The sequence below is a fragment of the Tachyglossus aculeatus genome, chromosome 9 (genome assembly GCF_015852505.1).
Source record: "Tachyglossus aculeatus isolate mTacAcu1 chromosome 9, mTacAcu1.pri, whole genome shotgun sequence".
NCBI lineage: Eukaryota > Metazoa > Chordata > Mammalia > Monotremata > Tachyglossidae > Tachyglossus > Tachyglossus aculeatus.
This window is the reverse complement of record NC_052074.1, coordinates 4,301,412-4,315,999: the sequence shown is the minus strand read 5'-3', so window position 1 is coordinate 4,315,999 and position 14,588 is coordinate 4,301,412. Positions and strand designations below refer to the sequence as shown.

Below are 14,588 nucleotides of genomic sequence, written 5' to 3'. Positions count from 1 at the left end.
TAATAACCACAACAAGTACCATAATAATAATAATAATCAATCGTATTTATTTATTTATTTATTTTAAATGGCATTTATTAAGCGCTTACTATGTGCAGAGCACTGTTCTAAGCGCTGGAGAATTTACAAGGTGATCAGGTTGTCCCACGTGGGGCTCACCGTCTTCATCCCCATTTTCCAGATGAGGGAACTGAGGCCCAGAGAAGTGAAGTGACTTGCCCAAAGTCACACAGCTGCCAAGGGGAGGAGCCGGGATTTGAACCCGTGACCTCTGACGCCAAAGCCCGGGCTCTTTCCACTGAGCCACGCTGCTTCTCAGCCACGCTGCTTCTCGAGCACTTATTGAGCACATTTATTGAGCGCTTACTGTGTGCAGAGCACTGTACTGAGCGCTTGGGAAGTACAGGTTGGCAACATATAGAGACAGTCCCTACCCAACAGTGGGCTCACAGTCTAAAAGATAATAATGATAGTAGTAATAGTACTTGTTACGCACTTACTATAATAATACCACCACCACTAAGTACCATAATAATAACAATAATAATAATGGCATTTATTAAGTGCTTACTATGTGCAAAGCACTGTTCAAAGCGCTGGGGAGGTTTCAAGGTGAGCAGGTTGTCCCATGGGGGGCTCGCAGTCTTCATCCCCATTTTACAGATGAGGTAACTGAGGCACAGAGAAGTTAAATGACTTGCCCAAAGTCACACAGCTGACAATTGGCAGAGCAGGGATTTGAATTCGCGACCTCTGACTCCAAAGCCCAGGCTGTTTCCACTGAGCCACGCTGCTGATACTTGTTAAGCAGTTATTGTAGGCCAAGCACTGTTTTAAGCGCTGGGACAGGTACAAGTTAATCAGATTAGGACGCAGTTCTTGTCCCACATGGGGCTCACATTCTTATCCCCATTTGGCAGATGAGAGAACAGAGGCCCAGAGAAGTGAAGTGACTGGCCCAAGGTCACACAGCAGACATGTGGCAGAGCTGGGATTAGTACCCAGGTCCTCCTAAATCCCAGGCCCGTACTCTATCCACTAGGCAACACTGATTATCCAAGCATTTAAAGCCTGGTTTAGTGTATTTATAGCCCTGCTTGTCTATTTAAGTCACCGGGTAAGATTTTGGAGCTGTAAAGAAGTTGTAAGCAGTGGCCATTTTTGTTGGATGACACTTGTCTTCAAATGGTATTTTTTTTTTTCTCTTTCCTTGGGTAGTTGATTAGATCCTTCTGAAATATTTTTTTCCAACCTGCAGAAGGTCTAAGATGCTAATTTTAAAAATTTATTAATGGTATTCAGCTCTTTTCAATTGTATTTATTGAGCGCTTACTGTGTGCAGAGCACTGTACTAAGCACTTAAGCTCTTTCTGTGTGCCAGGAACTGTACTAAGCACTGGGTGGATACAAGCTAATCAGGTTGGGCATAGTCTCCCTCTCCCCCTTCTCCCCTTTTTCTCCTTCCCCTCTCCCTCCCCCATCCTTTCCCCCGTCCCTCTCTCCCTCTCCCCGAGCTCTTTTCTTGTCCAACCTAAAGCCGTCTTGCAGGAAAACATGGAGATGATAAAATTCCTTCTCGAAAAGGGGGTGAATGTGGAGTGCCAGGATGACTTTGGCATCACCCCTCTGTTCGTGGCTGCTCAGTATGGCAAGCTGGAGAGTCTGAGCCTGCTGATTGAGTATGGTACGTTCCCTCCTTTTCCCCCGATCCGTGCGGTGCTTCCGGGCCTTGTCTGACTCCCAACTGCTCCGTCCAGGAAGGCCCTGGGACCGGGGGGTAAAAGCTTCACGTGGTAAATTAATAATAATAATGGTGGTATTCATTAAGCCCAACTGCTCCGTCCAGGAGGGCCCCGGGACCGGGCCGAAACCAGGGGGTAAAAGCTTCACGTGGTAAATTAATAATAATAATGGTGGTATTCATTAAGCCCAACTTCTCCGTCCAGGAGGGCCCTGGGACCGGGCCGAAACCAGGGCGTAAAAGCTTCACGTGGTAAATTAGTAATAATAATAGTGGTATTCATTAAGCCCAACCGCTCCGTCCAGGAGGGCCCTGGGACTGGGCCGAAACCAGGGGGTAAAAGCTTCACGTGGTAAATTAATAATAATAATGGTGGTATTCATTAAGCCCAACTTCTCCGTCCAGGAGGGCCCCGGGACCGGGCCGAAACCAGGGGGTAAAAGCTTCACGTGGTAAATTAATAATAATAATGGTGGTATTCATTAAGCCCAACTGCTCCGTCCAGGAGGGCCCTGCGACCGGGCCGAAACCAGGGGGTAAAAGCTTCACGTGGTAAATTAATAATAATAATGGTGGTATTCATTAAGCCCAACTGCTCCGTCCAGGAGGGCCCCGGGACCGGGCCGAAACCAGGGGGTAAAAGCTTCATGTGGTAAATTAATAATAATAATGGTGGTATTCATTAAGCCCAACTGCTCCGTCCAGGAGGGCCCTGCGACTGGGCCGAAACCAGGGGGTAAAAGCTTCACGTGGTAAATTAATAATAATAATGGTGGTATTCATTAAGCCCAACTGCTCCGTCCAGGAGGGCCCCGGGACCGGGCCGAAACCAGGGGGTAGAAGCTTCACGTGGTAAATTAATAATAATAATGGTGGTATTCATCAAGCCCAACTTCTCCATCCAGGAGGGCCCCGGGACCGGGCCGAAACCAGGGGGTAAAAGCTTCACGTGGTAAATTAATAATAATAATGGTGGTATTCATTAAGCCCAACTGCTCCGTCCAGGAGGGCCCTGCGACCGGGCCGAAACCAGGGGGTAAAAGCTTCACGTGGTAAATTAATAATAATAATGGTGGTATTCATTAAGCCCAACTGCTCCGTCCAGGAGGGCCCTGCGACCGGGCCGAAACCAGGGGGTAAAAGCTTCACGTGGTAAATTAATAATAATAATGGTGGTATTCATTAAGCCCAACCGCTCCGTCCAGGAGGGCCTTGGGACTGGGCCGAAACCAGGGGGTAAAAGCTTCACATGGTAAATTAATAATAATAATGGTGGTATTCATTAAGCCCAACTGCTCCGTCCAGGAGGGCCCCGGGACCGGGCTGAAACCAGGGGGTAAAAGCTTCACGTGGTAAATTAATAATAATAATGGTGGTATTCATTAAGCGCTTACTATGTGCTGAGCACTGTTCTAAGTGCTGGGTTGGGTACAAGATTAGCAGGTTGTCCCACGTGGGGCTCACACTTTTAATCCCCGTTTTACAAATCAATCAATCAATCAATCGTAGCAGAGAAGCAGCGTGGCTCAGTGGAAAAGAGCCTGGGCTTTGGAGGCAGAGGTCGTGGGTTCAAATCCCAGCTCTGCCACTTGTCAGCTGTGTGACTTTGGGCAAGTCACTTCACTTCTCTGGGCCTCAGTTACCTCATCTGTAAAATGGGGATTAAAACTGTGAGCCCCATGTGGGACAACCTGGTCACCTTGTAACCTCCCCAGCGCTTAGAACAGTGCGTTGCACATAGTAAGCGCTTAATAAATGCCATCATTATTATTATCAATCGTATTTATTGAGCGCTTACTGTGTGCAGAGTACAAGTCCAAGTTGGCAACGTGTAGAGACAGTCCCTACCCAACAATGGGCTCACAGTCTGAAAGGGGGAGACAGAGAACGAAATCAAACATATTAACAAAATAAAATAAATAGAATAGATATGTACAAGTAAAATAAATAGAGTAATAAATATGTACAAACATATATACATATATACAGATGACGTAACTGAGGCACAGAGGAGTGAAGTGACTTGTCCAAAGTCATATAGCGGACAGGTGGCAGAGCTAGGATTAGAACCCACATCCTCTGATTCCCAAGCCTGGGCTCTTGCCACTAAGCCACGCTGCTTCTCTATCAATCATCATCATCATCATCAATCGTATTTATTGAGCGCTTACTGTGTGCAGGGCACTGTACTAAGCGCTTGGGAAGTCCAAGTTGGCAACATATAGAGACAGTCCCTACCCAACAGTGGGCTCACAGTCTAAAAGGGGGAGACAGACAATCAGTCAATCAGTGGTATTTAGTGAGTGCTTACTACATGGAGAGCACTTTAATAAGTGTTTGGTAGAGTACACTACAACAGAATTAATAATAATAGTATTTGTTAAGAGCTCACTATGTGCCAAGCATTGTACGAAGCGCTGGGGTGGACACAAGCAAATCGGGTTGGACACAGTCCCTGTCTCCCGTGGGGCTCCCCGACTCAATCCCCATTTTACAGGCGAGGTAACTGAGGCCCAGAGAAGCAAAGCGACTGGCCCATGGTCACACAACAGACTTGTGGCGGAGCCGGGATTAGAACCCATGACCTTCTGACGCCCAGGCCTGTGGTCCATCCTCTACACCGTGCTGCTTAGCAGACACGTTCCCTGCCCAGAACAAACTTACAGTCTAGAGGGTAAATGAAAGCGTTGGCTCCGATGTTTGTGGGCCTTGTTCTTAAGAACATATTATTAAACGTAATGGAAAGCACGGCTACTAATTGGCTGGGCCGAGATTATTGGCATGTCATCATCATCAATCGTATTTATTGAGCGCTTACTATGTGCAGAGCACTGTACTAAGCGCTTGGGAAGTACAAATTGGCAACATATAGAGACAGTCCCTACCCAACAGTGGGCTCACAGTCTAGAAGGGGGAGACGGAGAACAAAACCAAACATACTAACAAAATAAAATAAATAGAATAGATATGTACAAGTAAAATAAATAAATAAATAGAGTAATAAATATGTACAAACATATATGCATATATACAGGTGCTGTGGGGAAGGGAAAGAGGTAAGATGGGGGGATGGAAAGGGGGACGAGGAGGAGAGGAAGGAAGGGGCTCAGTCTGGGAAGGCCTCCTGGAGGAGGTGAGCTCTCAGTAGGGCCTTGAAGGGAGGAAGTCGAATGATGGGACTGTCTTCTCTTGTAGGGAGTTGAGTGACTCCGACTTCCTTGGGTGCAAGATTATTGTAGGGCTTGATTGACTTGTTAGGTAATGCTTGTGCATATTTTGCTGGGGGATGTGGGTGTGTTTTCTGGATCGGAGCATCCTTTAAAGGGCTGCTCTTTGAGTGCTTGCTCTTTGTGGGGTTTATATTGTGATTATGAGATTATCTGTCATCAGCGGGCAGTCAAGGAAACAGCCAGCTGAGGAGGAGGTTCTAGAAGGTTCCCCTTCTAGACTGTGAGCCCGTTGTTGGGTAGGGACTGCCTCTATATAATAATAATAATAATAATGTTGGTATTTTGTTATTTGCTTACTAGGTGCCAAGCACTCTCCTAAGCGCTGGGGTAGATACAATCAATCAATCTGTGAGCCCACTGTTGGGTAGGGACTGTATATGTTGCCAATTTGTACTTCCCAAGCGCTTAGTACAGTGCTCTGCACATAGTAAGTGCTCAATAAATACGATTGATGATGATTTATTGAGCGCTTACTGTGTGCAGAGCACTGTACTAAGCGCTTGGGAAGTCCAAGTTGGCAACATATAGAGACAGTCCCTACCCAACAGTGGGCTCACAGTCTAGAAGACTACAAGGTAGTCTGATACAAGGTAGTCTGATACAAGGTGATGAGGTTGTCCCACGTGGGGCTCACAGTCTTCATCCCCATTTTACAGATGAGGGAAGTGAGGCCCAGAGAAGTGAAGTGACTTGCCCAGAGTCACACAGCTGACAAGTGGCGGAGCTGGGATTTGAGCCCTTGAACTCTGACTCCAAAGCCCATGCTCTTTCCACTGAGCCACGCTGCTATATGTTGCCAATTTGTACTTTCAAGCGCTTAGTACAGTGCTCTGCACACAGTAAGCGCTCAATAAATACGACTGAATGAATGAATGAATGAATGAAGCTCAAACTTCCTCCGTCACACACACTCATTCCATCTTCCTCCAAGCATTTTTTTTTGGTGGTATATGTTAAGCAATTCCTATGTACCAAGCACTGTACTAAGCACTGGGGTAGACACGAGCTAATCAGGTTGGACACAGGCCCTGTCCCACGTGGGGCTCACAGTCTTAATCCCCATTTTCCAGATGAGGAAACTGAGGCCCAGAGAAGTGAAGTGACTTGCCCAAGGTCCCCCAGCAGACAAGTGGCAGAGCCGGGATGAGACCCCAGGTCCTTCTGCCACTAGGCCCGGATCTAACCACTAGGTCACATTGACTTGGATCTTTCCCGGGGTGGTTGAGTTTGTCGTGGCTTCCTGCACGGGGAAGTGCCCATCTGAGTTTTTAGCCAAATGCCACCCGCCTCTCTCGCCGTAACTGGGGATCACTCATTCATTCATTCAATCGTATTTATTGAGCGCTTACTGTGTGCAGAGCACTGTACTAAGCGCTTGGGAAGTACAAGTTGGCAACATATAGAGATGGTCCCTACCCAACAGCGGGCTCACAGTCTAGAAGGGGGAGGCAGACAACAAAACCAAACATATTAACAAAATAAAATAAATAGAATAAATATGTACAAATAAAATAAATAAATAGAGTAATAGAGGATCCCGCCGTAATCCTGCGGATCAGAAGCACGAGTCAGTGCCAGGCTCTGATGATGATGATGATGGTATTTGTTAAGCGCTTACAATGTGCCAAGCAGTGTACTAAGCGCTGGGGTGGATTCCAGCAAATTGAGTTGGACACAGTCCCTGTCATTCATTCATTCATTCATTCGTATTTATTGAGCGCTTACTGTGTGCAGAGCACTGTACTAAGCGCTTGGGAAGTCCAAGTTGGCAACATATAGAGACGGTCCCTACCCAACAGCGGGCTCACAGTCTAGAAGGGGGAGACCTTTGTGGGGCACAAATGACAGATGAGGGAACTGAGGCACAGAGAAGTGAAGTGACTTGCCCAAGGTCTGTAGGGCCACTGATTGTCCCCCACCTTGAAAAGGTCCTTTCACACCCCCTCTTCCCCCCAGAGTGGGGAAACCAAGACTGTTCCACGAGGGTCCCGCTGTATCATTCAGACAAAATCTGGTTAAGGAGTGATTTCATGTTACTTGTTACTGTTTCATGTTCATGTTAGAGAAGCAGTGTGGCTTAGTGGAAAGAGCCCGGGCTTGGGAGTCAGAGGGCATGAGTTCTAATCCCAGCTCCGCCACCGGTCTGCTGTGTGACTTTGGGCAAGTCACTTCACTTCTCTGGGCCTCAGTTACCTCATCTGTAAAACAGGGATTAAAAGTGTGAGCCCCACGTGGGACAACCTGATTACCCTGTATCTACCCCAGTGCTTAGAACAGTGGTTGGCATATAGTAAGCGCTTAATGAATACCACGATTATTATTATTACTTCCATTTCCACCGATGCACTTTAATTATTACCTTTTCATCCACCTTAGCTGGCATTGGTTAGTCGTATCTTTAAGAGCTCATGATTCCAATCCTCAGACTCCACGCCAAGCGAGGAGCTGTCAAAAAGACTTTCAGTCTTACGTGTCCATTCTCTTTTATCTTCTTAAATGGTCTCATGATCTGCAAAAGGTTATTTTGGGGATTGGATTGGAAGGGGGGCAATGAGTTCTTCAACGGATGAGATCGTTCTTACGGTTTCAAGATGACTCCTCTGGTGAGATTCCCTCGGGTTGCTACATCAGTGAAAGAGTGTAAGCAAACAAAATGATGAGCAAATAAGTTTGCAGCATTCGGTGCTGGAATATTTTCCCAACAGGCATCTGGCGGTTAATTTTTTAATTTGGCCGTGCAGGGGTCGGGGGTGGGGGGAGAGAGAGACAGAGAGAGAGAGACAGACAGAGAGTTTGTGTGTGTGTGTTGCTTCAAACACTGGTCCCTTTCTTCCATGCTGTGCTTTGACCCAGGAGCCAACGTCAATTGCCAAGCCTCGGACAAAGCCACACCGCTTTTCATCGCCTCACAGGAGGGTCTCCAAAAGTGCGTGGAGGTGCTGCTGGCTAAGGGAGCTGACCCCAATCTCTACTGTAATGCAGAAAAATGGCAGTTGCCCATTCATGCAGCCGCTCAAATGGGCCACGTCAAGTAGGTCGTCCGAAGAGCTGAGGAGGCCGGGCTTTCTTTTCCCTTTCCCTTTCCCTTTCCTTTTCCCTTCTCCTTCCCCTTTCCCTTCTCCTTCCCCTTTCCCTTCTCCTTCCCCTTTCCCTTCCCTTTTCCCTTCTCCTTCCCCTTTCCCTTCCCTTTTCCCTTCTCCTTTCCCTTTCCCTTCTCCTTCCCCTTTCCCTTCTCCTTCCCCTTTCCCTTCCCCTTTTCCTTTCCCTTTCTCCCTACCCTTTCTCCCTTCCCTTCACCGAAGGTGGGAAAGGAAGGAGTGGAGTAGTTTTCTAGAGCCCCAGTCAAACGAGAATGCACCACTATTATTATTATTATCATTATTATTATTATTATTTGTTAAATGCTTACTATATATCAAGGACTGTTCCAGGCCCTGGGGGCACTGAGGGAGTTACAAGTTAATCAGGTAGAACACAGTCCCTCTCCCACTTGTGGCTCACAATCTTAGTAGTAAGCAGGTTTCATTCCCTGAGGGAAAAATCGATCACAGAATGATGTTTATTGATGATGGTGATGATGGTATTTGTTAAGCACTTACTACGTGCCAAGCACCATTCTAAGCGCTGGGATAGATACAAGGTTATCAGGTTGTCCCACGTGGGGCTCACGGTCTTAATTCCCATTTTACAGATGAGGGAACTGAGGCCCAGAGAAGTGAAGTGACTTGCCCAGTGTCGCACAGTTGACAAGTGGCGGAGCCGGGATGAGAACCCACAACCTCTGACTCCCAAGCCCGGGCTCTTTCCACTAAGCAACACTGCTTCTCTGTTGAAACTTACTATGTGCAGAACATTGTACTAAGCTCTGGGAGAGTACAGTCTAACAGTTGGTAGACACATTCTGAAAAAGGAAGCGTTTTCCTCTGGTTCTTTTTTGTAGGAAAGGGAATTCTCTTTCACTAGATTCGGTTGGACACTCGACAAACTATTGTACGAGACCAACTTATCGGTACATAAGTTTGATGGGGAAAATATGAGAAGCTTTTAAATGTGCTTTTCATGGAGGGGAGAAATGCAGGTGGATATAGAGGTCCGCCCAAGAATCTGGAATACCCTCAGCCCTTTAGAAAGATCTGGGTGACCCTGAAATAATAACACGGGATAACACTTTTAATTTTCCCAAAACGTGTTTATGTGAATCATTGGCTTTTACCCTCACAACATCTCTGTAGAAAAGGGAGAAGCCAATATCTTATCCACACTTTCCATTTAAGGAATATGGAGCCCAGAGAAGGTTTATAGCACAGAGCAGTTCAGAACTAGAACCTGGGTCTCCTGACTCCCAGATAATAATTATGGTACTTGTTAAGCGCTTGCTATGGGCCAAGCACTGTTCTGAGCACTGGGGTGTATACAAGTTAGTCAGGTTGGACACAGGTTGGACACAGCCCCTGAACCCCATGGGGCTCACGCTCTTAATCCCCATTTTGCAGATGAGGTAACTGAGGCCCAGAAAAGTGAAGTGACTTGTCCAAGGCCACACAGCAGACATGTGGTGGAGCCAGGAGGCGAACCTAGGACCTTCTGAGCCCACTGTTGGGTAGGGACTGTCTCTATATGTTGCCAACTTGTACTTCCCAAGCGCTTAGTACAGTGGTCTGCACACAGTAAGAGCTCAATAAATACGATTGATTGATTGATTGATTGATTACCAGGCCCGGGCTCTATCCACTAAGTCACGTGGCTTCCGTGCTCTTTCCACTAGACCCCACCGCGTCCCAGCTACTCTCGATTCCCTGCAGGCGGAGAAAGCGTCGACCAACTCGGTTACCCTGACCCCTCCCGAGCGCTTAATACAGCCCTCTTCCCACAGTAAGCGCCCAGTAAATGCCATCGCTCGATTGAAAAGCGGCTCTTGCTTTTCCGGGAACCGAGAAGGGTTCAGTCCATTTCCGAACCTGTGCATTTGCAGGATCCTGGACTTGCTCATTCCGATTACCGATCGGATCTGCGATACAGGAGCGAGCAAAGTGAGCCCCGTGTACTCGGCTGTGTTTGGTGGTCACCGGGAGTGCGTGGAAAGGTTGCTAAAGAGCGGCTACAGTCCCAACGCCCAGAAGTGCCTCATCTTCGGGTGCCTGTCTCCCCTGTGCATGGCTTTCCAGAGAGAGTACGTACCCTGCGATTCTTTTTGTTTTCTCATCCCTGTTGGGTGGGTTTTCTGAGGGAAGCTCTCGGACGATCCAAACAGAAGGCTCGTTTCCTCAAACGTGCTCTAAATCTGTCGGTCGGGGGTTGCTGTTTACTGAACGCCTGCCCTACGCGTAGTACTGTGCTAAGCACCTGGAAGAGGGCAGTGGTGGTAGTAGAAGTGGTCTCTGTCATTCAGTCATTCATTCGTTCATTCAGTCGTATTTATAGAGCGCTTACCGTGTGCAAAGCACTGAACCGAGCGCTTGGGAGAGTACGATTTAACAACAACCAGACACGTTCCCTGCCCACAAGGGACACACAGTCTAGAGGAATGTCCTCTGTCCTTGAGGAATTGACAGTCCAGCGGTGGAGGTGGGCACTTTCATTCCCAGATGGGAAGAAGAGGGAAAGGGGAACATTCCTTAAGTCAGTCAATCATACTTATTGAGTGCTTACAGTATGCCGAGCATTGGACTAAGCACTTGGGAGTGCCCAGTAGAACAGTATAATAGACACATTCCCTGCCCACAGCAAGCTTACAGTCTAGAGGGGGAGACAGGCATTAAATCAATAAATTGCAGAAATGGACACAAGTGCTATGGGGCTGGGATAGGGGGATAAATAAAGGGAACAAGTCAGGGTGATGCAGAGGGAGCGGGAGACGAGGAAAAGGGAGTTTAGTCTGGGAAGGCTTTGAAGGAGGGGAGAGGTCAGCGGTGAGATTAACGAGACGGAGGTACGGTGAGTAGGTTGGCGTAAGTGTGCAGGCTGGGTTGTCATAGGAGAGTAGCGAGGTGAAGTAGGAGGGGGCAAGGTGATTGGCTAGGCTATGGAAGAAATATACGGAAATGTACAGAAGTACTCCAGTTATATGATTCGGGACCCTAAAAAATGTAAGGGGACAGTTGGAGGGGATACCACCTGCCCAGATTACCGATCGACTGGGGAAGTCCTCCTGTAGAAGCGGTGATATCAACCCACTGCAGGAAGAAAGACACTCCCCAAATAATCAATCAATCAATCAATGGTATTTATTGAGGGCTTACTAAGCGCGGAGCATTGTAGTATATGTTGCCAATTTGTACTTCCCAAGCGCTTAGTACAGTGCTCTGCACATAGTAAGCGCTCAATAAATACGATTGATTGATTGATTGATTGTAGTAAGCGCTTCAGAGAGTACAATACAACCTGTCCACAACGAGCAGCCAGCCGTCGGTACTTACTGAGCACGTCCCGTGTTCAGGGCTCCGTACTACACCCCTGAGAAAAGACAGCTCACCGGAGAAGGTAGACGTGACGTACCGTCTCAGCAGTTCCGGAGGACAGTCTTGACCGACCTTCTCCTTACCCTCACCAGAGTGCTGTCTGTTGTCTTTCGGGGCCCTTCCGGGGCCATAGGGTTTTTGAAATCATCGACGTCCTCCTGAAATACGGAGTCCGACTGACGGAGGTACATCTGGCGCATTGCCTGGAGCACCAGAGGTTTCCGCTGTTCCGGGACTTCTTGAGGAGGGGCTGCCCGGTGGCTCGTTGGAACCACACGTCCGAGTTTCTGTGCCAAGCCAGCGGCTCCCAGGCCCGTTTCAAGCAGTGGCTGCCCGCCCTCCTGCTCGCCGGATTCGACCCCGTCAACCTGCTGTGCCCCTCTTGGTAAGACACGCGCCCTCTCTGTTCTCAATCCCTCGGCCCCTGGTCGGCCCTGGCCTGGGGAATACCCCTGGGGAGGGGTGAGTAATAATGATGATTCATTCAGTGCCTGCGCACAGTAAGCGCTCAATAAATACAGTTGAATGAATGAATGAATTCATTAGAGAAGCAGTATTCATTCATTCATTTGTTAGAGAAGCAGCGTGGCCTAGTGGATAGAGCCCAGGCCTCAGAATCAGAAGGTCATGAGTTCTAATTCCGGCTCCTCCCCTTGTCTGCTGTGTGACCTCGGGCAAGTCACTTTACTGGGCCTCAGATACCTCATCTGTAAAATGGAGATTGAGACTGTGAGCCCCACAAGACTGTGAGCCCACTATTGGGTAGGGACTGTCTCTATATGTTGCCAACTTGTACTTCCCAAGCGCTTAGTACAGTGCTCTGCACACAGTAAGCGCTCAATAAATACCATTGATGATGATGATGATGACAGGGCGTGTTTCCAACCTGATATGCTTGTATCCATCCCAGCCCTTACTGCAGTGCCTGACACATAGTAAGCACTTAACAGATACCATAATAATAATAATAATTATTCATTCAGTCGTATTTATGCGTTCATTTATTCATTCAGTCGTATTTATTGAGTGCTTACTGTGTGCAGAGCATTGTACTAAGCGCTTGGGAGAGGACAATATAACAATAAAAAGACACATTCCCTGTCCACAATGAGCCTACAGTCTAGAGGTGAATGTACCGTCTAGATACAAATACAATATGAAGGCAATAATACAGTCTGATAGTAATTATTATAATGGTAATAATAATAATGATAATAATAGTATTTGTTAAGCAGTTACTATGTGTCAAGCACTGTTCCAAGAGCTGGGGTAGATACAAGGTAATCAGATTCAGTCTGTCAGTTGTATTTATTGAGCACTTACTGTGTGCAGAGGACTGTACTAAGCACTTGGGAGAGGACAATATAGCAATAAAAAGACACATTCCCTGTCCACAATGAGCCTACAGTCTAGAGGCGAATGTACCGTCTAGATACAAATACAATATGAAAGCAATAATACAGTCTGATAGTAATTATTATAATGGTAATAATAATAATGATAATAATGGTATTTGTTAAGCAGTTACTATGTGTCAGGCACTGTTCCAAGAGCTGGGGTAGATACAAGGTAATCAGGTTCAGTCTGTCAATTGTATTTATTGAGCACTTACTGTGTGCAGAGGACTGTACTAAGCGCTTGGGAGAGGACAATATAGCAGTAAACAGTCACATTCCCTGTCCACAATGAGCCTACAGTCTAGAGGCGAATGTACCGTCTAGATACAAATACAATATGAAAGCAATAATACAGTCTGATAGTAATTATTATAATGGTAATAATAATAATAATGATAATAATGGTATTTGTTAAGCAGTTACTATGTGTCAGGCACTGTTCCAAGAGCTGGGGTAGATACAAGGTAATCAGGTTCAGTCAGTCAATTGTATTTATTGAGCACTTACTGTGTGCAGAGGACTGTACTAAGCGCTTGGGAGAGGACAATATAGCAATAAAAAAGACACATTCCCTGTCCACAATGAGCCTACAGTCTAGAGGTGAATGTACCGTCTAGATACAAATACAATATGAAGGCAATAATACAGTCTGATAGTAATTATTATAATGGTAATAATAATAATAATGATAATAATGGTATTTGTTAAGCAGTTACTATGTGTCAAGCACTGTTCCAAGAGCTGGGGTAGATACAAGGTAATCAGGTTCAGTCTGTCAGTTGTATTTATTGAGCACTTACTGTGTGCAGAGGACTGTACTAAGCACTTGGGAGAGGACAATATAGCAATAAAAAGACACATTCCCTGTCCACAATGAGCCTACAGTCTAGAGGCGAATGTACCGTGTAGATACAAATACAATATGAAAGCAATAATACAGTCTGATAGTAATTATTATAATGGTAATAATAATAATAATGATAATAATGGTATTTGTTAAGCCCTTACTGTGTGTCAAGCACTGTTCGAAGTCCTGGGGTAGATACAAGGTAATCAGGTTCAGTCAGTCAATTGTATTTATTGAGCACTTACAGTGTGCAGAGGACTGTATTAAACACTTGGGAGAGGACAATATTCATTCATTCAATTCATTCAATCGTATTTATTGAGTGCTTACTGTGTGCAGAGTGCTGTACTAAGCGCTTGGGAAGTACAAGTTGACAATATAACAATAAACAGAGACATTCTTTGCCCACAACGAGCTTACAGTCTTGAGGGGGAGACAGACATGCATATAAATAAATAAGTTGCACATACGTACATAAGTGATGTGGGGCGGGGAGATGGGTAAAGGGAGCGAGTCAGGGTGACGCAGAAGCAGAGTGGCTCAGTGGAAAGAGTATGGGCTTTGGAGTCAGAGTTCATGGGTTCAAACCCCAGCTCCGCCAATTGTCAGCTGTGTGACTTTGGGCAAGTCACTTAACTTCTCTGTGCCTCAGTTACCTCATCTGTAAAATGGGGATTAAGTGTGAGACCCCCGTGGGACAATCTGATCACCTTATAACCTCCCCAGCGCTTAGAACAGTGCTTTGCACATAGTAAGCGCGTAACAAATGCCATCATCATCATCATCAACAGTGCCTGGCACATAAGCACTTAACAAACACCGTTTAAAATAATAATGATAATAATAATAATAATAATAATATAATAATAATAATATAATAATAATAATAATAATGTACTTTCCCTGCTGCGCCTT

The 14,588-nt window shown here is 46.3% G+C and overlaps 1 protein-coding gene across 4 annotated transcripts in view; it reads left to right on the top strand.

Annotated features, from left to right (window-relative positions):
• The window catches only part of ASB3 (ankyrin repeat and SOCS box containing 3), a 90,590-nt gene that overhangs the window by 61,281 nt on the left and 14,721 nt on the right, over positions 1-14,588 (top strand). For all 4 annotated transcript variants that reach the window (XM_038751109.1, XM_038751106.1, XM_038751108.1 and 1 more), the window contains 4 exons: positions 1,549-1,684; positions 7,825-8,002; positions 9,944-10,141; positions 11,563-11,814. In XM_038751109.1, coding sequence (XP_038607037.1) covers positions 1,549-1,684; positions 7,825-8,002; positions 9,944-10,141; positions 11,563-11,814 — 764 coding nt within the window. The remainder of the gene's footprint in view (positions 1-1,548; positions 1,685-7,824; positions 8,003-9,943; positions 10,142-11,562; positions 11,815-14,588) is intronic.